Raw genomic sequence first — 23,777 nt, 5'->3', positions numbered from 1 at the left:
GTATGTGTAACCAAGTCAAATGTGTTCCACATCTGTCTTGGTTAACTCTTGTTAAAAAAACCTTTCAACTACTGCACTGCGTTCTGCGGAAGCTCTGGCCTCTAAGAAACTTGAGAACAACGTTTTACATAGAGACGTACGTACGTCCATCCATTTTTATAATATGCAATCTTTGGTTCAGTTACTAAACATTATATTAAGTGCGAAGATAATTTGTTTTTTTATGAACTTATTCTATGCTGAAATTTATCTCACACATGTCCCAAGCCATCACATAATTTGGAAAGTTAATCGTAGAACGTTCTACACTCACTGTAATTGCGTTTGAAATCGTGATGAGGTATCCTGCCTTGAGCAGAGATCGCGGTTTGATTTTAATCTAATTTACAGCTACGCTGGTATCTTCGTGTTGCTGGCGAGCTTCAAGAGACGTGCCAGCAGAGATGGAGACTTACAGGTAGATTTCTACCAACACACTAGCTAACGTCCTTCAGTTTACTACGTGTTATCTGTAAGATGCATGCACGCGAATAGTTAGTAGCTGCATGGGGCTGACGTTGAGGATTATAGTTCCACATTTGTCTTGGTCAACTCTTGTTAAACACCCCCTTCAACTACTACACTCCGTTCTGCAGAAGCTTTGGCCACTAAGAAACTTGAGGACAACGTCTTACGTAGAGGGGTTACGTTTCAGCACAGAAAAACCTTGGTCGTAATCTCTCATGAACTCACAGGTTAAAAGAAATAATAGTGGAAGGTTGTCAACTTGTTGAAGCTGTTACGTAATCTTCGAGGATAGCCAAGGTCGACGTTGTGAGTATCGCAATGGCCACTTCGCACCGCGGCACTCGGCGCCTCCGCGCAGTGACCGTCGCGATGGATGCATTGCGGGGAATTCCCACCCAGCTCACTCTCGACCTGGAAGGCGGCAGGCGAGCAGCTGGCGAGAGCCCGGCGGACTCCGCGCGGCCCTGACCTCCGCGCGCTGCTGCAGAGGAGAGGGGCGCTGGTCAGGGGCCGGCCCCGCCTCACAGGTGGCCTCCAGCTGACGATGAACTGCTCCGTTCCACCATTCGCGAGAAGTTGGCTGACGCAGGAAACCACATGATTCTGAACAGGAGCTGACGTATTGTATTGTATTGTATTGTATTGTATTGTATGTTAACTGGGGACCTAGAAACGACGTAGAGGCTCCGTCCCAGCCGATGCCGCAGTGGTCCACAACCCCACGACGACTACCGCAGTCCACTTCACCCCTCCGCCTCCCTACACCGAACCCAGGGTTACTGTGCGGTTCGGTGCCCAGTGGACCCCTCAAGGAACGTTTCACACCAGTCGAGTGTAACCCCTATGTTTGCGTGGTAGAGTAATGGTGGTATACGCGTACGTGGAGAACTTGTTTGCAATCGCCGGCATAGTGTAACTGAGGCGGAATAAGGGGAACCAGCCCGCATTCGCCGAGGCAGATGGAAAACCGCCTAAAAACCATTCACAGACTGGCCGGTTCACCGGACCTCGACACAAAGCCGCCGGGCGGATTCGTGCCAGGGACCAAGCGCTCCTTCCCGCCCGGAAAGCCGTGCGTTAGACCGCACGGCCTACCGGGTGGGCCCGGAGCTGACGTATTGTCGCAACTGGGGCAGTTCTCAATATGGGGACAGAAATAGCGTAAAGAGCAGCTCAGTGGCAATAGCTGCTCTTCAGGAAAGCCTTATGCGCAGCGAGAAGCGGAGTTGAGCCAGAGAAAGAGCGAACTCTTACCGAGGTTTAACAACCTTCTGTCTTGTACACTGTCCAGCCTGAGTACATTTTAGCCATTCTTCAACGATCCTTTAGGGGAATACTGAGGTGGTGCCAAATCTCCATCTCAGCAAGTACCACACAGAAACACGTAAAATACAATTAGACACAGAACAATTCTCGCACGTATGGTGCACGGTAGTAAGACCACGGGAAGAGCATGCATCCACACAGATGAACAGGCTGTGTGTGCCGAATCACGAAATCGGCGGAAACTCTACTAGGGCATAACTGCCAGGAATGAAAGTTTCCCTTCAGGCAAGAGATTCGTAGTTAACGATATGTCAACCTGAAATGCGTCTGCTGTTGGACACCTTGGCGCCGCCTTTTCGTGCCTATGCCGGTAACACAGTCTGCATCAGAGATCTGTGGTCACTTATTTATGTACTGGAGTAGTACATCTCCGAGTGGATCTGAGTTTCGTCTTACAAACTCCTGCCAGCTTTAATAGGGTTGGCAGCAGAAGTGCTTCTCGAGGTCCAGTAGCTTGCATTCAGTTTTGCCTTCCACATGCAGCCGTGATGTCCATGTGCCAATTCCACATCTAAGTGGATACGCTTTGTCTTATGATACTGAACTACTCATATTCAACCGACTTCGTTCTGGACTGAGGTGAGATGGTAGCAGGCTGTCAAACCTAGGTTTGGTTTACGTGTCTGGATTTTAAGTGGTTTTAGAAATTATATAACGTTAGATTTGTTTCAGTGAAATATTTTTGAGACTCGTGTAAGGTCTTTGGTCGCACATTGAACTTTGCAGAAGACACCGGATCAATGAACAGCTTTATTCCGGCAGTTCAAGTTTTCAAGTAGCTTACCTCGTTGTTCCTCTGTATATCAGGTAATATTATGGGCAGTAATAGAAATTCGTGGTGATTTTCTTTTGGCTGTTATATTCCGCATGATAACGTAAAGGTATTTGGTCGGATGAGTCGGATTTTTATATGAAATGCGATACCTTGTTCCTGAGTGTTCAACCTACTGTTATGTGTGAGTATAATTTGGGATTTTTAAGAGCTCATTTTGATTCTTCCTGTTTTAGACAATCTTCCAGGTGTTCTATACCTCCGTATGGCCGGCCGAAGTGACCGAGCGATTATAGGCGCTTCAGCCTGGAACCGCGCGACCGCTACGGTCCAAGATTCGAATCCTGCCTCGGGCATGGATGTGTCTGATGTCCTTAGATTAGTAGGTTTAAATAGTTCTAAGTTCTAGGGGACTGATGACCTCAGATGTTAAGTCCCATTGTGCTCAGAGCCAATTGAACCTCCGTATGTGTGTATTGACGCACTATGTTCTCGAATGTACTGCACTCACAAAAATGGTTGAAATGGCTCTGAGCACTATGGGATTTAACATCTGAGGTCATCAGTCCCCTAGAATTTAGAACTACTTAAACCTAACTAACCTAAGGACATCACACACATCCAGACTGTAGCGACTAGAACCGCTCGGCCACATCAGCCCGCTCTGCACTCACAATATTCGCATTTAAAGCGGCGATGGAATGAACAGCCCTAATGAGAGTTGAAATTTCTATTTAATAAATTTTCAGGTACAGAGGCAAGTTTATAAGACTGCTTGACTTTGAAAAACGAGCCACCGAAGATATAAACATAGAGATGACTTCTCCTGTCAAAGTAGTTGAGATTTTTTTAAAATTATGGTGTGTTATAGGATGCAGAGAGCTAAGACACACGCGTAGTATGAATTGAATCTGTATTGCATTGTTAGCTGCTGCTGTTACACTTAAGAATTTTAGTTTCTGATTTGTCTTTGTCATCTCTAGTTAACCCGCCCCCCCCCCCCCCCCTTTAATTATTTCACTGCGCTATGTGAATGTTCTTGCCACTACGAAATTTAAAAACAAAGTTAGGTCGCATTTTTTCACACATGGGTAAGAGTTTATATAGATGGGTAGCTTTTCAGGGCATAAAAACAGGGATCGTGGTATCTTATTGACTCACATGGTAAAGTAACCAGTCCTAGTAGGGTTTCCAACTACAACAACTATATTCCGTTTTCTCTCAAATCACTGAATTGTAGATATATTTGTATGGTGCATAACATTCTCACATACGAAGCGATTTAGAAATTTATGGGCCGTTATCTTTAAAATTTGGCAGCTTAGAATGCAGCGCCATCTATTGATTATTTAAGAACCCTCAGATATCGTTTGGTTCCATAAACGTTTGATTATGGGAGCTTCAAATCGTTGCTCCAATTGCGGCGTACGTTTTGTAGTTCGATTTTTGGGCAAAGGAAATCCGTCACAAATTCATCGGTACCTGTGTTTTATGTGCATGCTGTGATGAGTGTGGAAGTTTACAGTGTAGAGATTTTAAATGTGAGCTTAAAAATTTGCGTGATGAAGAGCGGAGTGGCATGCCTCCAGTAAAGATTGATAAAATAAGGAATGGACCAAAACACGGTGATCTCTTCGACGTTTGAAGATGAGTGTGGGGTGTGTTGTCACAGGAAAAGTCGGATATGGCATGTTGTTGGCACCGAAAATGCTTACTGACCTATACAGAAGATAAGATTAAGCATTTCCGTGGAGAAACTTCGAACATCTGCCATCTTTGATCATCTGTCCTCAGACAGAGTGACTACTATCTCTTTTTGCACCCCAAAACAATGCCTCCGTTGATAAAGGTTTGACGATGAGGTACCCAAGACAGTCGTTATCAACTGGTTCAGTTCCTAAGTGGAAAAATGCTGCGATTACCAGGAGAACTAAAAAAAAAAGTTGCTGAGACGCTGACGTTGCCTGTGAAAGCTCTTTCTAACGAATATGATGTACGAACCGCTATTTCTTTTCGAATACGCTTTGTATTTTACCAGTAGATTGTAACCTGTGCTACAATAAATCTTATATTTTACAGTGATCCTTGCACTTAATAAAATAATTTGTTAAATCAGTAATACTGATGGCTACAGATGTACGCGGATTTACGCTGTAGGCTCTCGCAGCACTTGAAGTTACGGAAAATATGAGACTGGGAGTGATGGAAGAACATGATCAAAATGTAAAACACACGAAGAAATTCATAGTAAATTTAGTACTAGAAAAGAGGAAATGAAGAGAATAGGGACAAAAATAACGAATACTCCCTTCACCCTCAGACGAGATAAATGACTGTACTACTAATTTTTGACTGAGAGATGACTGTACTACAACTGTAAGTGCTTCAACTTTGCCTTAAACGTAAGATGGTTTTGAAATTTGCGAAGACATCAGAGTAAATGTTCTTCAGGTGCACACTAGTAATGCAAGCAGCGAGTGAGAACGTTTTTGTTTTATGATTGGTTATAGCCAGGATATTACGCAGATCAGATACTGTGTTACGATCACGAAAATATGCGAGGTATTTGGTGTGTGAAGCAAGGCACTCAGGACCGAGCCCATTGCAATACTAGTTAGGTAGACACAAGAAGTGGGGAATCGAAGAATATCTTATATCGTCCTGCACGTGGCGTTTGAGATTCCTGCATGTCTGGTGTACTCACTCGAAGCTACCCGCCCCTGTAATAAAAAGGAAAATAATTTCACCTATGGGACAAAGAAACTTATATTGGACTAGCAACTGGAATATTGTCATTATAGGTGGAATTAACATTTCAGAAACTAGCCTTCAGAGTAAATAAATGCTTGTTTCGCATTTACTCTTTCAAATCAACAATAGCAACAACAGGTCTCTACACTTTCGGTTCTTTGCCCCTTTTGTTCTTCACGGAATTAAATAAAGGTCGACTGTGCGAGGTTAATCCATTCGAGAATCATCCTGTCACAGCTCCATGGGTCTTCATAAAATAAAATGAAAACACCATCTGAGGAGCCCTTTAAAGGACGTAACCAGTTAATTGACAGACGATACATTTTTGTCAAAAACATACAGCATGTGGGGTGTCCAAATAGCAAAGAAACCCAATTTTCTCCTCTGAAACCACTGTTTATCACAGAGATGCAGTAATGCTAATATGGTGGCGTCTTAACGAATATGTCGATACCAACTGAAAGTTGAGTCCCTGTTTTGGATCCAAGTCGAAGAATGTGAGTGCATTGCTACTTTTAAATAAAATCTTTGATCAAACAAGACGGGCGGGTACTATGATCATATCTTCCTCTGTATTCTTAATGTAACTAGTCGCTGATTTTGGCGACAGTGCACACTGATAACGCCATCACAGTGAGGTCAAAAATCCTAACTGTACACCAGATTACAGCTATTGTAAGTACGTCACCTGACTGTGGGAAAGTTAAAGCAGAAAGCAAAGGATCTTAGAATCTAAAGGAAGACTGAGATTAACATATATGTTTGGTCTAATCACTGACAAAAATCACTATTAGAATTAACAGATCGAATTACAAAATGATGCTAACACTGTAAGGAGGTACCAGAAGTTTTGAGGACTGTATGGAGAAAGTATAGCAAAATTTCCTCATCTGGACACTGCGCAAAATGAAAGCTAATGAAACAACAAAATGCCACAAATTATTACCAAATTAAGGAACACATGTTGCGTACCGGTACCAAAATAAGCAAGTAACCAGCTGCTCAGATTATGGATCGCGACACTTTTTCTCAAAACCAGGCATCTGTGCACCCATCAACACCAAATGGCAGCCAGGAGGTGAATGACACCCACAGCAGGCGGCGATCGAGTGACCACAAAACATGGATCTCGCTTCGCAACACCGTATATTCGAAAAAAAACTACATTTAGAAGACAGCCCAGTGCTGTTGCTAATGCGACAGACGAGAATATCGCTTATTTCATGAAAATAACGAGGAATGCTGCAGAAACTTCTCACTCTAGGAGTACAAAATGCACTTTAAAAAATAATACGTTGACCATGGGATGTAATAGTGTTCCAGTGATCGGTCGATTTCTTCGCACCAAGCACAGTGGTCGGGAGACTCATTTCGATTGGGTACACCAAATTTTGGAGCTAGATCAGTGGACCTCCCCACGCTTGTGGGGCGGCGTCTCAGTGTCTCATCCTGTTGAAGTCCTAACAGAGTAGGTAAAAATGGCGTGCTCAATTATCCTCTTGGACTGCAGAGGCAGCTTGGTGCCTTTCGCTCAGGGCGAGGTGGCACTCTTGCTCAGCTGACATCGGCACGAAGCAGGCAGCAGCCTTACTTACACGAAAACTGCCCAGCTCCCAGGCTATTTTCAGCCTTCATAACGAGATCAGGATCACCCAGAGAACATACCAAGAGAACAGTTTCCCAGAAGAAAAACAAAAAGCTTTCGCCCTGCAAAATGTGCCCATTACACTCTAAATAAAATTAAGACGAAATTTTGGCAAAAATGAATCCATTATTGTAGCGAAAATATGACAATTTCGCGGAACACAAGCACTCTCTCCAGCATTTACTGTGACTATGTGGTTGCATCGATTAGCTTCTCGACTCGACGAATTACGAAGGGGCTTAATTGTAGTAGTGTCATGCTCTGAGGAGCAGGAGCAGGAAGAGGAAGAGGAGGAGGAGGAGGAGAAGAAGAAGTAAACCCTGTATCATTAGACCAAACTGAGTGAGATGTGGTGGCTGTACTAACACGATATCGTGTCTCCTGCAAATGAATTTCTCCTGTAACTGACAAGACGAAGAGTATAATGTGAGACGTTCAGATAATGCTGATGTATGTTGTTCTAAGATCGAACAATGAATTCGTAATACTGTCTGTTAAGTAAGAACGTCGTCCGCATTACACATAGATGGTAAAAGATATCGCCCTAGTTCTTTCACAGCTTACTAGAGGGAACCTTTGCCCTTCAAGCACAGTCCTTAGACATTAGTTTACTTTGAATTCTTAAACGTGTTTTGCACGAGTTAACTGAGAATTTAAATGGGCAGATGATGTTAAAAATTAATCAAAGATGTTTGATACTGACTGCCAAACTTCGGTTCACCGACAAAAATGAAAACTGAATACTACAGGAGGACAATGATCCGTAGCTCCGCAGCAGGCTCTGCAGCGACTGGAAAAAAGAAAAAGGTGTGCAGATACTGGATTTGCCCTCACAGTCCCGTGACGCTCAGCCTATTGAAGCCTATTGAAAATGTATGGTCTTACATAAAAAATAAATGGTAAGGAAAAATATTCTTCACTTTGAAACAGCTGGCAACGAAAATTCGACGCATTTTCAGGTCTCGTGCCACGCAGTTATCCACGCTACGGGTGATTGGACGTATTACCGTCAATGCATTTTGTTTTTGATCTTATATGATGTATACCTATGCTTTAGCTTGGAAATTTTTCTACTGCTTAACCCGATCGCATCTTAGACTGCAACTCAGCTATTTTTTCTAGAAAACTGTTTCTTTCACAGTATGTCTCTTGTTAGAGACGAATGAATGTAGTAAGATATTAAAGTGTAACCCTATGGGGTGACAAGAAGAGGGAACACAGCGTAGCAAATCTATTGCAGAACTTCGGTCACCCATTCATACGCGAACTAAGGATGGGGCGAAGGAGAGGGTGGGGGGGGGGGGGAGGGAGAGAAGAGCCATTACAGTGTGTACTAACCTCCATTAAATAAGTGGAACTGTCATAGTTATGAGTGAAGCGTTGCGACATTTAAAACGCACTGAGTGTAGAATCGTAACGGTTAATTGTAGGCTCTGCCGGTATCGTTGCAACAGCTGCCTCGCAGGGCTCTTGCACTTTTCGAGGGTGAAAGCACAAGTGTAAATCTTACTCCCTCTCCTTATACGTGACATTCAAGATTAGGATGTAGTAAATACGATGTACTGGTATTAACCTCTCGGTTTAGGCAAGTAGAGCAAGCACGAAATTGGAAAGTGTATGACATGAATGGCATCTGCAAAGGAACTTTCCCTGAATTCGCCTGAAGTGATTTTGGGAAACCATGGCTCACTAAATCCTGTTGGTTTGACCGGGTTATGAACAACACTCCTGCCGAATGTGATCACACTGCCTTAACCAGTGGGATTCGTCCCCCGATGCTGTTCCTGGCACTCAGGGATCCAAACAGAGACCTTGACATTCACGTGTAGCCGTCCTCGACCCATACCTCATTACGAAACTTCGCTACTATAACTCAGCAGTAAAGGCGTAATTTGCGACGGGATATGACGGGACAGGAGATAACGAAATAAACTGTGCTCCACTAACCGGCTCTGCTCTGCAGAGAGTCGTGATGGACTATACGGCTTATGATCAGCTACTATATTTTTTCTACGACTGCTCTCAGATGTGATGCAAGTTGACTCAGGGGGGAGGGGGGGGGTTTGACTTACAGTACATTTAATTAGTGCTCTATCTGATTTCTTAGTTTATTACAAATCACTAATTTACCTGTAAAGTCACGAGGAGTCTAAAACAAATGCAGGAATTGAGGGATTAAGAGCAGCTGCAAATAAAATCGCTGAATACAAAATGTCTTAGACTAATCTATTTCATTTCGATAAAATGTGGTATGAACAGGCATAGTGTGGTTGATATGGAATAAAATGGTTCAAATGGCTCTGAGCACTATGGGACTCAACTGCTGAGGTCATTAGTCCCCTAGAACTTAGAACTAGTTAAACCTAACTAACCTAAGGACATCACAAACATCCATGCCCGAGGCAGGATTCGAACCTGCGACCGTAGCGGTCTTGCGGTTCCAGACTGCAGCGCCTTTAACCGCACGGCCACTTCGGCCGGCGATATGGAATATAATCGGTATCTGTAGTTAGGTATGTATACACACGATGGTAGGATAAAAGATTACGATACGTCTCTGAAAAATCTTTGTCCGTTTTAGCATTATCTGTATTACGCCGTACTTGAATTCCTTTACATCTATGTCTACATGCTGACTCTACGTTTCACACTCCAGTGTTTGGCAGAGGGTTCACACAATGTCCTTCATTTGTGTCATTGTCACTTTCTTCCCTATTTCCCGCGAATAAAAAAGCGACTGTCCTCCTTCGAAGTTTCTCGATGTCGTCCGTGAGTCCCACCTGGTAAGGATACCATATAGCGCAGTAATACTCCTTAGTAGATTTGTTGTACCTTCTAATCGTTCTGCCTATAAAACGCGGTCTTTGTTTCATTTTACTCACAATATTTTCCAAGTGGTTACACAAACTTAAATTTCTATATGAGGGATGTTCAAAAGGTACGAAACAACGCAGTGAGTGTAACTGGGGTCTTTATTCAAAATTAATCACGAGAGACATGAGGACAGCTATCCCACTGTTCCTAGTATTCCTGTGGTTGTGACATGAGCCAAAAGTCAGGACCAGTCAAGTCCAGTCTACTCGAGTGTGTCCTTCATTTCGTCGTCTGAGTTGAAGCACTTCCCTTTGAGATGTTTTAGGAGCAAACCAAACACACTGAAGTCGCAGCGCGACATATCCGGGCTGTAGGGCGGATGCTCAAGCTGCTCCCACTTAACCTTGGCCATTACGTTTTGTCTGACCTCCGAGACGTGTGGAAGTGCATTATCGTGGAGCAAAATCACTCCCTCCGTGAGTAGTCCAGGCCATTTTCTCTTTATGAACTTGCGTAGGCTGCGGAGTGTCTGAAAGTACAAATCACTATTGGTGGATCTTCGATGACTATCGGACCTCGGACGTCAAAAAAGACCGTGAGCATCACCTTGCCTGCTGAGGGCACAGCTTATAATTTCTTATGGGGAGGCGGCGTCACTACATATGCGTTCCATAAAGAACCTCTATTTTATCCCAAAGCGACATATGCAGATTTGAACCGGTCTGTTTATTACAATGTCTCGTACCTTTTCCATTTGAATCCCTTGATATTTATCTGAATCCACAACCTTTAAATATGTGTGATTTCACGTGTAACACATTTAACAGCATGTTTTTAGTATTTGGCTGGAGGACCTCACGTTTTTTTTTACTTTTCTTGCGAGACTGGCAGTTTTAGCACCACGCAGATACCTTGGCTTAATCGGACTGTAATTAATTTGGACCTGATGGCTTTACTAGATGGTAACTACTAGAAAGAATGTAAGAGCGAAGCGCAGATTGTCTGTTACATCGTTTACCTGTATATAGGTTAATAATAGAGAACCCATAACGATTCTTAGAATGAATGGCCCAGAAAAATGAGGAATCGCAGTGCTTTACAACACGTCTGGAGAACAAGTGAATCTCTGCATTGCTGTAACACTTTGCAAAGGTTCAAATGGCTCTGAGCACTATGGGGCTCAACGTCTGAGATCATCAGTCCCCTAGAATTTAGAACTACTTAAACCTAACTAACCTAAAGACCACACACACATCCATGCCCGAGGCAGGATTCGAACCTGCGAACGTAGCGGTCTCGCAGTCCCCGACTGAAGCGCCTAGAAGCGCACGGCCACTCCAGCCGACAACACTTTGCAGAGCGCAGGTATAGTGTCGTGAAATACCATACGAAGCCGTGCTCCGCGTAGTCTTTTATCATGCTGCTGCCTTAATGCTGACTGAGAGAAGTGACTCCAACAACAGGCTTAAGTACAATTTTGAACATGACTATTGCCCCCCTGGCATGTTTGTCTTACTTCAAATGAAAATTTTAGTCACATTAAGAACAGATATATGTACCCCCAAAATTGTTGTGTGGATATAATCCAAAGTGACACGAGACAGTAATTTTAAAGGTAGATTCCGTTTGGGACAAATAACGTGAGGTAGCATACGGTCAGGGAGTTGAGCCGCATTTTGGTAATCTCCTCACAGCATACTGGTAGCCATCTGTTCCATACTTAGTTAAGACAAACTTTCTGCTTTACCGTGGTCTTCAGACTTTCCTAATATCATCGTATGTTTCACTAAATTGTACTGAAAAGCACTTTACAAGTACAAAATTTGTAACTTAAAGTGTGTAAATGACATTTGTTGAAAACACGTGAAAGAAATCACTCATTTCACTATAACTATTACTTATGAAGTACTCTCCTTGTATAGAGGAGCTTGAAACATATTATGAACGTTCGTTACGCTTTGCTAGAAATGATGGCATTTGGTCGCCATATCTGTCATTTGATAAGAAGTCGCAATCTCTCTCTCTGCTTGAAATGAAACCCTTTCATAGCTGAAAGAGTCACCCACCATAGCTAAATTGTTTTATCAGGGCGAATAATGGTAACATTAGTAATGTGACAGACTGTTGAAAACTAAGACCTTACAGTTTGGGAATTACCCTACAACTGAAGTTGGTGTCATTAAAATTGATGACGTGATGGAGAATCGAAATCCCGTATTTCTCGCGGCAACTCATTAGTTGCTCTATCCCCTCCAGTCTAGCTTCCGTTTTTAATTCGATCCAAGAAGCGTTGCACTGAAAGATCACATTTGTCGCCAAGCCTCAGAATAAATACTTCATCATACGTCAACAGGAAATCCCCTAAGTTTGCTCATGAGCGAAATTTCCATATCTGATTACGATTATACATAACACACGACTGTTAACAAATGGAAAAGATGCCCCTTGTCATGTTTGACAACCGATATTACCACTACAGATTTCTGTCAGGATTTAGACTATAACTATATTGTCTGAGTTTTCGACGATTAACAAATTGGAAAGAAAATTTCGGTATTGAATGTGAACATATAGGATGTTTAAATCAGCATGTCATGTTACTTCCATAGCCCTGCAAATTGTGGAGGTCAGTTGTGAAACATTTCGTCACAGAGAGTAAAGTAGTTCTGTTTACTACATGCATAGATCAAACCGCTATATCGCCAGAAAATGAAGCCGATGTTACTTCGGAATCGATGGCAAATAAATGAAAGAAAAAAGAAAAACTCAGTTGAGTGTAAGAAATGTAGTAAGGGCCTTTATTCTCCACAACAAACGCCAGTAGATTGGAATAGCACTGATAAGCTCGCAATTATCATTATGTTCAAGAAATAACGCTTTAAATATTAGGTACCTATCGCTTAGAACGTCATAAAAAGTTTTATTTGGTGACTTAAGAAGTAGAGTGTGGGATTTCGCCAACATGAACGCGTAAGGTTAAAAATTCCAAGCAGGTGTCGGGACAACGATCACGAAAAACAACGCTCCAGCTGGTAAAACGTTACGAGAGGCAATGCGCGTTCTAACTTCAATGTGAGTGTTGCTATCGCCTAACGCGAGAGATCGTGGGAAATTACGATCATGGAACAGCCGATCTGTGTAACCAATGACGGAACGGTATTTGCGCTTCGATCGCGGCTGATACATTTAGTATTTAACGCAAGAGCTACCTTAATATACTACGTTATAGAGAGCAATGAGGCTGAATTTCCCTAGAAAAATACTTCGTTTGAAGGGACAGATACAGTTATTTTCGTCACATTGTGGCATTTCGTACCTCTTCCTCTCCTTCCTGCCACTTCTCATAGCTCTTTCGTGTGCATTTTAAAACCCAAGCTGACTAGATACTTTATCTTGTTGTGGTCCATACCACCAAAGCTGAAAGTTGTCTATCCTACAATCTTGGTAACAACAGTGTCGGTACATATATTTCACTTTCAGAGGTGTCAAAATGATTTTTGCTTATAACTTTCAACTCGGTCGTTTCTGGACCACATTCCCTTTTGTCAAGTTGATAAATTTACCTTTCTGCAAGTCTGTAACATTGCGGAACCTCCTTATATATGATGCAGGACTCTGGACTCAAGTAAACAGAAAGTAATAGAAAGTGAAACCATGAGCTCTCAAGCTAATATAGACCTGCGGCTATGCTACCGGTCAGCCTATAACCACACACAATATTAAATATTCTGAGTATTTGGCATCACCAACTAACAGCCAAACTTTCTTCTTTCACCCTAACCTAGACCTCGGGTTGCGCTACAAACCATTCATTCACCATAACTTAGCATCCGCATAATTAAGAATATTTCAGCATAAATAGCAGGAAAATATTCTATGTATCAATAAAAGAAACACCTTCACGTAGCAAGAGCAGATAATGAAGGAAGGGCCGTCAACACAACTCGAGTTATTCGTATCATTCATTTCCTCACCGAAACTGAGTTTCTTATGTTAAACGAAATCTTCGAAGAAACAAAGAAACAAACGCATACACGGGGCACGCCTGTACAAATAACCACAGTACGGCAAAAAAAAAAAGAGTTGCGCATTTAAATATCTGTATTAGATTCCTCGAAGCTACAGGAGGACAGAAGTTCTGGCAGAAAATCGGACTACAGAAAATGATTAGAGTCTACAGGTAGACACATCACATATGTAATTAGAAATGTCATGCCCATCCACTCCATAACACAGTAAACAAGCCGGAAATACTGCGTGAATTCGAGACACGGAAACCCCTTACGAAAAGGGACATGGAAACTGAGGTGAACGAAGAACACAAAATAACGAGAAACATTTTCGATGTTAAGCTGACAGAAAAGTAATATAGATTTTTCTCTAGCACAAGCAAACAGAAGATGTCAAACCTAGAAGCAGATGTCAGAAAGAAAGTATAATTGTGCAACTACATCGGCACGCTACCAACACCCTCAACAACAGAATCGTGGCATACAAAAAAGTGGTCAAGTGAACAGCAGCGTGGACCATACGAGTCAAACTTCACATAAAACAAGCACAAATGGATCCAATAATGATAGGATACTGACACGTGTACGGGGACAAGATGCGCAAATGGAATGTGAGGTCAGAACGGAGACTCAGAGAAAACAAAGAAGAGGAAAAATGGAGAATCGTGGAAAATCTTAAAGTTGAAAGGAGGCAGAGTGCTTTGCAAGGTTCTAAACTGCTTCAATGGAAAATATATAGGATTAGTTTGAGTCAAAATTTAAATGTGAAGGAAAGTCTATTTATAAATTGCGACTAATTCACAGTTTATAGGCTCAGTTCAGTATCTAGTTAACAGGTTTCCAATGGCTGTGTACAACTTGACACAAAGTCACTGCAAAAATCTGTTCTATACTGTGACGTAGGGTGTGGACGGCCGCATTTAAAGTGTAGCCAAATTTCAGTGTCAACGAAGACCTTTAGCTATAACCTGCAGACTGCCATAATTTGCAACGTAATAAACATGTTCGGTAATTCGCGTTACAAACTCTTAAGACTTGTAGCGGGGGAGTCATTACATAATATTTTGAGTAGGAAGCTACGTCCACAAAACTTACCGTTTCCGTTCTACGAAAGTTTAATTTCAGATGTTGAACTCATCCACTTCTGCTTGAGGAATTAGGAGTGTTGTATTAGAGTTATTAGGTAGTATTCGAAAAAAGAGACATAACGAAACATCGGATTTATCAGTTAAGGAGATTTGTTTTATACGTTGTTACCGACAAGGTGCTTAAGAAGCATGTTCTGGTATACACTCTCCAGCCGGCCTGGTGTCTCTTCATTAAGTGCAGCAGCCAGAACTCGTCCCAGCAAATATTTCTCTGTTTCTACTGGACTGTCGTAAATGAAATGCCGTATACTACCCCACAAGAAGTAGCATACGTCATCCTGTTTGCCATGTTGCATACAAGGACAAGCAACTCTGAGGCTTTTCTTTTTCCTTCGGCAGACGTGGACGTATTACACACCTGAACCGTCGTAGAACGGAAACGGTAAGTTTCCAGACATATGTTATTATTCAGAGTATTATGTATTCACCCCCCCCCTCCCTCCCTCCCCCCCTTATAAATCATAAAGCCCGTGACGAGAGTTTCCGAACATCGTGTATATTTATTTGGCTTGCTGAGAAGCAAGCTGTGAGATTATGATGCTGTAGAGAATTAGAGGGTTCGGAGAACTCAAACCCGGCGCCAGGAGCGCGTTCGCAGAGGCGACCCTCTAGGCAGGTGGTGTACGTACCGGTGTCTCGCACGTGCACGGGCCCGCAGTGGGCGAGCAGCGGCAGCAGGGCCACCGGTAGCAGTACAGAGCGCAGAGCGGGCATGTCGGACGACTGGTGGAGGCGCGGCCGGCCGTCGCTATATAGCGAGAGCCAGCCAGTACACCGGCCCAGCTGCCCCTCCACTGCCGCCACGCCGGAACACTTGTCACTATTTGCCACAGGACACTGGCGCGCCCGCACGCGAGCGCGTTACCGCGAAACTACTTCTCAGAGGCGACCCGCGGATTTTCCTCCTTTACGCCGTCGCAATCCGTTTCCCCAATCGTGCTTCACTTCCCGGCGGATCAATGCCTACCGGCCCTAGGTAGTCCTGGTCTACGAAGGTGGCTAAAGCCGTCGTCACAAGGGCGAGCCAGCTTAGGTTGACGTGCACGCTGGCGGGATATCCAACGTCACGAGGCACAGCGCGGGGCCAACGAGATATACGGGCCCTGCACCGAACTCGTGACCTCGCACTAGTCGGCTATCAAACTTCGTGAACGCTCGTCTCTGAGCAAGGACCACAGGAAATCAATGTTTAACTGAAAAGGTACCCACTAAAGGTCTTAATTTTGCCGTGTGCTATCGAGAACTTGCACGCGTTTAAACACACAGTCAAGAATTATTAAACTTGTGTCGAACAGTTACTCGCTCCCCGTCGGAGACGGCTGCTGGCACTTGTGAGACCTGCAGTGTCAAGTGCTGCGACCTACGCGCCACGGCCTGTCTTTATTACGGGCTTCGACACAGTACCGACGGCACACTGCACTAGCTGGTTAATGTGATATTACGTCCTCAGCGCTCTCCAGCGGCAGTTGTGGGCATTTGCTCACAAACCGTACAACTTGTCCACGAAACTGCATGCGCATAGAATTAAAAAGCATATTTCCTTTCTTGACCATATGATTTTCTGTCTGTCGTATACATAACTAAAAAGTTCAGTATCCGTGAAAGTGTAAGAAGAGACAAATGAAAGTTTCATTTCCACTCAATAAGGCCATCAGCTTATAACACTTTACCAAATCGAAGAAACTCACCACTTACAGAGACGGAACTTATATTTACAGGTTGGGCATCAGTCTGCTGTTGTTTTCTGACGATGCTATGGTGTACGGTGAAGTGTTGAAGCTCAGTGAATGTAGGATGATATAAGATGACCTAGACAAAATTTGTACTTGGTGTGATGAATGACAGCTGACTCTAAAGGTAGAAAACTGCAAGTTAATGCGCAAGAGTAGGTTCAAATGGCTCTGAGCACTACGGGACTTAACATCTAAGGTCATCAGTCCCCTAGAACTTAGAACTACTTAAACCTAACTAACCAAAAGACATCACACACATCCATGCCCGAGGCAAGATTCGAACCTGCGACCGTAGCGGTCGCGCGGTTCCAGACTGAAGTGCCTAGAACCACTCGCTCACCAGCGGCCGGCGCGCATGAGTAGGAAGATCAAACCCGTAATGAAATGATAATTAAATCAAGACCCTAATCTGTCGACAGGCGTTAATGTACATTAACGGGGGCAGTTGAAAACGTGTGCCACGAATGGGACTCGAACCCCAGATCTCCTGCTTACATGGCAGACGCTCTATCCATCTGAGCCACCGACGACATAGAGGATAGTGCGACTGCAGCCATTTATCCCTTGCACGCTCTCTGTGAGACCCGCATTCCCAAGTTTATGTCCACACACTACACTCGTAGCGCCCCTGACCATTACTCTCATTACTCGTGGCAGACAATCTTACCGAGTCGCATAAGATTTCGGGCAATGTGTGTGCATACGGCACAGAAGAAGGAGGTCAATGACCGGTTAGCCTTAACTGTATGAAGAAAAAAAGAACAGATACCATCTTCATATAGTTAAGGCTAACCGGCCATTGACCTTTTTCTGTGCTAGAGGCACACGCTTTGCCCGAACTCGTACGGGAATCGGTAAGATCGTCTGCCGCGAGTAAAGAGTGTAATGGTCAGGGGCACTACGAATGTAGTGTCTTGAAATTCAGTTGGGAATGTGGGTATCACGGGGATCGTGCAAGGCAGTCGCATTATGCTCTGTGCCGTCGGTGGCTCAGATGGATAGAGCGTCTGCCATGTAAGCAGGATATCCCGGGTTCGAGTCACGGTCGGGGCACACATTTTCAACCGTCCCCGTTGATGTATATCAACGCCTGTCGACAGCTTAGGGTCTTGATTTAATTATCATTTCATTCTAAGAGAGCTGCATGGTCACCGATGGTATACGTTCTTTCGGACGTGTCCGAAAAAACAGACACCATCATACAAACCCGTAATGTTAGGATACAGCATTACTAGTGTTTTGCTTGACTCAAAGCGGTATGAAATGGAACGAGCATGGGAGAACTGATGTAGGGAAGGAGAATGGTCGACTTCGGGTTATTGGGAGAATTTTAGGAAAGTGTGATTCATTTGTAAAGGAGATCGCGTATGGGATGCTGGTGCCAACTGTTTTTGAGGACTGCTCCAGTCGAATTAAAGGAAGACATCGATGCAATTTACAAGCTGGCTACTACATCTGTTACCGCTAGGTTCGAAGAAAACACAAGTGTTACGGAAATGTCTCGGGAACCCAAACGGAAATCCTTGAAGGGAAGGAGACTTTTTTTCGAGGAACGCTACTGAGAAAATGTGAAGAACCACCATTTGAAGGTGACTGCTGAACGATTCTACTGCCACCAATATATATGAATTGCCGTTTTTCCCTGTGTTTGTGAGTGGAATACGAAAAAATATGACTAGTAATGGCACAGGATACCCTCCGCCATTAGCCGTACTGTGGCTTGTGGATTGTCGATGTAGATGTAGAGTTACATAAAATCCAGTATAGCGCAAAATATTTCTGTTAATTTCATAGGAAAAGTCACACAACCTTTTGGAAAATGTTAAGGTTAAAATAATAATGATAATGTACTTCAGGACGCGTACCCGCTACCACCCCACCCTCAGTTGCACCGTATGTGGCCTCAACCAACGACGCTATGCTGAAACACTGCGTCTAGTGATGTTGTTACATTACAGTCTTCCAAAAGCTTTAGTCTCCGAAATTTTATTAATTTACAATAATTATAACAAATCAATAAGAACGACACGTTTTCATGAATCTCCAGTGGGTCGTTGCCTTAAAATGCTTACTCTCATAACACACGAGTTTTAAAGCGATAATAACTAAATGCGAAAATTCTTTAAGCGCCAGTACGGCGTTTCCCGTCAATATATTAAAACAAATCGTACCAGTAACTGTTCGTTCTAGAGACATTAAATTTACTGCTGCTTAGAAATGGAATATATTCATAATGTGTAAAGTGGAATGAAAGAAACACCGAGTATAGGCATCTACTGAAAAAGATAAATGCAGTATGGGGTCTTCCTTTCTGTTTGTAACGTGGCCAGAGTTCTTGCTTGCTATTGGTTCTATTGTCGGTGACACGTTGCCGAAATATTGCTCAATTTATTTTGTGTTTCACGTGACGGAATGGCTCCTCAATGTGAAATGGCAGGAAGCGACGTGACAAAACTTGTACAGCGTCACGTCAGCGCTGGTCAACTTGTGTCGTGTTCCGACAGCTTCAGTGACGAACGGACCGGAGTTCCCGATGAGTTGCGTTCCTCCTGTCTGTCTCCGGTACTGTCGCAGTCGACGAGCAAATCGGAAGTCGGCCGCAGGAAGAAGTGGACGCGATATTTCGTTTGACAGAAGCGGAACTGTGGGCGGATGCGGTTAAATGTCGAGTGCCCAGGAGTCGCCGAGCGCCGTCCAGTTATCTGGAGTGTGACTGGAGGGGGAGACGGAGAAACAGGACGGCCGCCCGTTGACGAAAGACAATGGGTGGTATGTCGCACTAAGTGTTTCAGTACACTTTACGTCCCTTGTGAGGAGGTGCTTACGTCGAACTTTAAAGAGGCACACGAGCTCTTCTTTCAAAACGACACTACACTTTTCCTGAGAGTCCTTTCGCATGTGTGATGGAAAAAAGAAAACCGTTCCAGATACGTCTTAACAAATGTCCTCTGAAAGACAGTCTGCTGGAAAGACGAAGAACAGAGAAATTATTTTCTTTTCGAGAGGGTTGTAGCTTTTGTATCAGTTGCTTCGACTTAAATAACTGTAAAATTATGTTTCCTTAACCCTAGGTTATTAAACCCTCGTCAGGTTTAGGGTTGCAGCTGGTACCAATTTTCAGTTTCTGCCAATCTAATTTAGTCAGTATGGGGTATAACACACGACGCTTTGCATGTATTTTGTATGTGTTATACCACTGGAGAACTTATAATTCTAATAAACTGGTGCATAAACCATAAATTATGATTTCCTTTGAGTAAAATAATGAGTAGTAAAACTTACGATAGTTTCGTAATAACATAATATTCCATGGTTAATTCAAGTGTGGAGATAAATATTATGTTTCATTTTTCCTCCACGAGATTAAACATCGGTATTTCTCATTCGCCATGTAGTTGCTCAGCTGCTTACCATTAAAACAAGGCTGACTCTGTTTCTGTTAGTGTGGATACAAAGGCCATCACGAGACGTTTTTGCATCTAGTAATCTATCTTCAGGAGGAACAAAATTTGTGACATCCTGAAACATAGTTATATATAGAATTTATTTCCATTAACCCGTACACTTTATGCCAAAAAGTTCAAAAGGTAATTGTACCTTTAAAGACTTTGCATCTTCTCTGCATTTCTAATTGTTCTTCTCCCTAAAGCCTTCATACACACACACACACACACACACACACACACACACACAAACAAACAGATCAACATATAATTGTATAGAAATGATGGAAATGAGGAGGGCAGGAAAGACGTTAGCGCTTGCGTTGCAAGAAAAAAAGAAAAAAAAAAGCTGCCAAACTCGCGATACTGGAAAAACTGAGCCGTGACCAGCAGTATTCTAAGGCAAGGTGTCTCTATACACTACATTCCGTGCACTTTAAAAGTTTCCACAATTGTTGTATTTTTCGGCTGCAGATATATTCACGAACTTAAAGAGACACTGGCTGAAGACCTTCTTTAGTGTGACACATACTCGTACCTATGTTGCCTAAAATGTTACACGAAAGTAATTTTTTTTTGTTCAAAGTACGCCATACTGTATAAACGAATAATGTTAGGCAAATAGCTAAGGCACAATATATGCCTTCAGTCTGCACATTATCGCCGGCCGTTTCAGTCTGGAACCGCGCGTCCGCTACGGACGCAGGTTCGAATCCTGCCTCGGGAATGGGTGTGTGTGATGTCATTAGGTTAGTTAGGTTTAAGTAGTTCAAAGTTCTAGGGGACTGATGACCTCAGCTGTTAAGTCCCATAGTGCTCAAAGTCATTTGAATCATTTGAATTTCCACATTATCACTTTGCTTCACGAGATGAAGATTACGCCACTCGTATTCTGATACGGCTGCGTCTGAAGACGAACCTGCGGTGTTCATGATGTATACATCTCAGTATGCGACATTTTAACTTGCCGTGACTTTCATTGAAAGTTGTATTCGCTGATGGCCAAAATAGTCTAGTGCGGCTTTTAAGCTTTTATAATCAGCTTTGTAATGCTTCAGCGTCACGTTTGCCGTTCTGGCGCTGTTATTAAAGTTTGACAACGATACACTGTATAAGTAAATTCAGGTCACTCGACGGAATTCATTGCCATTCTTCAACTACTTATAGAGCCCATTAGGGTTGATGCTGTCTCTGTGATGTAATAGCACTACACAATGTGATCAAAAGTATACGGACACCCACAAAGACATACGTTTTTCATAGTAGGTGCATTGTGCTGCCGCCTACTCCCAGGTACTCCATATCAGCGACCTCAGTAGTCACTAGACATCGTGAGAGAGCAGAATGGGGCGCTCCGCGGAACTCACGGACTTCGAACGTGGTCATGTGATTGGGTGTCATACGTCTGTGCACGAGATTTCCAAACTCCTAAACATCCCTAGGTGTACTGTTTCCGATGTGATAGTGAAGAGACACGTACAGCACAAAAGCGTACAGGCCGACCTCGTCTGTTGACTGACAGAGACCGCCGACACTTGAAGAGGGTCGTAATGTGTAATAGTCAGACATATATCCAGACCATCACACTGGAATTCCAAAATGCATCAGGATCCACTGCAAGGACTATGACAGTAAGGCGGGAGGTGAGAAAACTTAGATTTCGTGGTGGAGCGGCTGCGCCTAAGGCACACATCACGCCAGTAAATGCGAAACGACGCCTCGCTTGGTGTAAGGAGAGTAAACATTGGGCGATTGAACAGTGGAAAGCCGGCCGGAGTGGCCGAGCGGTTCTAGGCGCTACAGTCTGGAACCGCGCGACCGCTACGGTCGCAGGTTCGAATCCTGCCTCGGGCGTGGATGTCTGTGATGTCCATAGGTTAGTTAGTTTAAGTAGTTCTAAGTTCTAGGGGACTGATGACCTTAGAAGTTAAGTCCCATAGTGCTCAGAGCCATTTGAACCATTTGAACTGTGGAAAAACATTTTATGGAGTGACGAATCACGGTACACAATGTGGCGATACGATGGCAGGGTGTGGGAATGGCGAATGCCCGGTGAACGTCATCTGCCAGCTTGTGGAGTGCCAACAGTAAAATTCGGATGTGGTAGTGTCATGATGTCGTGTTTCTCATGGAGGGGGCTTGCACCCATGGTTGTATTGGGGGGCACTATCACAGCACATACCTACATTGATGTTTTAAGCACCTTCTTGCTTCCCACCGTTGAAGAGCAATTCGGGGATGGCGACTGCATCTTTCAACACAATAGAGCACCTTTTCATAATGCACGGCCTGTGGCGGAGGGGTTATACGACAATAACAGCCCTGTAATGGACTGGCCTGCACTAAGTCCTGACCTTAATACTATAGAACACATTCGAGATGTTTTTGAACGCCGACTTCGTACCAGGCCCCACCGACCGATATCGATACCTCTCCTCAGTGCAGCACTCGGTGAAGAATGGGCTGCCATTCCCCAAGAAACCCTCCAGGACCTCATTGAACATACGCCTGCGAGAGCGGAAAAGTATCATCACGGCTAAGGGTGGGCCTACATCATACTGAATTCCAGCGTTACCGATGGAGAACGTCACGAAATTGTAAGTCATTTTCAGCGAGGTGTCCGGATACTGTTGATCACATAGTGTACCATGGACGTGTACGTTCGGGTTGTACCATATGCACCTGATGAGAAAGCCCGTTGTCTTTGGTGTCATTACTGAAGCGGGGAACAGGTCAACCGACAAATGACGTTAGTGAAACCTGTGTTTATGAGACGTACGGAATTAATTTATCAGTATAAAAAGGTTCCAATAAGAACTGGAGGTGTGATGCAGTGCGTTGTCGTTACGCCGGCACCATCTTTGTCATCAAACAAATTTCTGTGTGGGCAGTTCGGGTCCGCGCTGAAGATGCTCCGTGAAAACTTATGGTTGAGTTATAGCTAGGGTTTTGTATTCACAAGTAATTTATTTATTAGTCTACTTATTGAAATGGTTACACAAAGTAGTGTAACAAAGAATAGCTAAAACACAGGTACGGACTGTGTCTGGCCTCTGTATGCCCGACGGGCCAGCACCGGGATAGCTTTGCACCGTTTTTTTTCATTTCCTTTTAGACCTTGACGTAGCTCTCACGCACGCTCAGAACTGGACTTTTTAGGCTTATTAGATTCCTTTCGGCACGAACTTTCCTCAGGCTCGTGTTTTATCTAGTTCAGAGCATATTTATAAGTCATGTGAGACGACATCTTTCATTTTTTGTAATTTTCATTTTCATACCGATTTTAACTTTGAATTCTGGGGAATATTTTTAATGTCTGACTTGGGGTCCTTGTGGTCCTCCGGAAGCTCTTCACAATGACACAAGAACCAATGTCCCTACTAATCGCTTTTTTTCCTCGCTACACCAACTTATAACTTTACGCAAAGCTGTTTCGTGAAAATCACATGCATGAGCAAATAATGGTACGATGACGCCACAGCCGAAACACGTACTGCGCGAGAAACACGTACAGACACGATCTATCCGTTATAGGCTTAGCGATTATTTACGCATTGGTAGTCACGTAGTTATTAGTGATTCAAATCTGATGGCATTTTGTCACATGGAGAAGTTCGACAGAAGAGCG

The 23,777-nt window shown here is 43.6% G+C and overlaps 1 protein-coding gene across 1 annotated transcript in view; it reads right to left on the bottom strand.

Moving 5' to 3' along the window:
• Positions 1 to 15,731, bottom strand: part of LOC124788230 (membrane-bound alkaline phosphatase-like) — a 179,221-nt gene extending 163,490 nt beyond the window's left edge. The window contains exon 1 of the mRNA XM_047255412.1: positions 15,603 to 15,731. Within this exon, the coding sequence (XP_047111368.1) occupies positions 15,603 to 15,687 (85 nt within the window). The 5' untranslated portion in view covers positions 15,688 to 15,731. The remainder of the gene's footprint in view (positions 1 to 15,602) is intronic.
• Between the last annotated feature and the right edge of the window lie 8,046 nt (positions 15,732 to 23,777).

The sequence above is a fragment of the Schistocerca piceifrons genome, chromosome 3 (assembly GCF_021461385.2).
Source record: "Schistocerca piceifrons isolate TAMUIC-IGC-003096 chromosome 3, iqSchPice1.1, whole genome shotgun sequence".
NCBI classification, from domain to species: domain Eukaryota; kingdom Metazoa; phylum Arthropoda; class Insecta; order Orthoptera; family Acrididae; genus Schistocerca; species Schistocerca piceifrons.
Note: the sequence above shows the minus strand (reverse complement) of the source record. Positions and strands in the feature narration are given on the sequence as shown.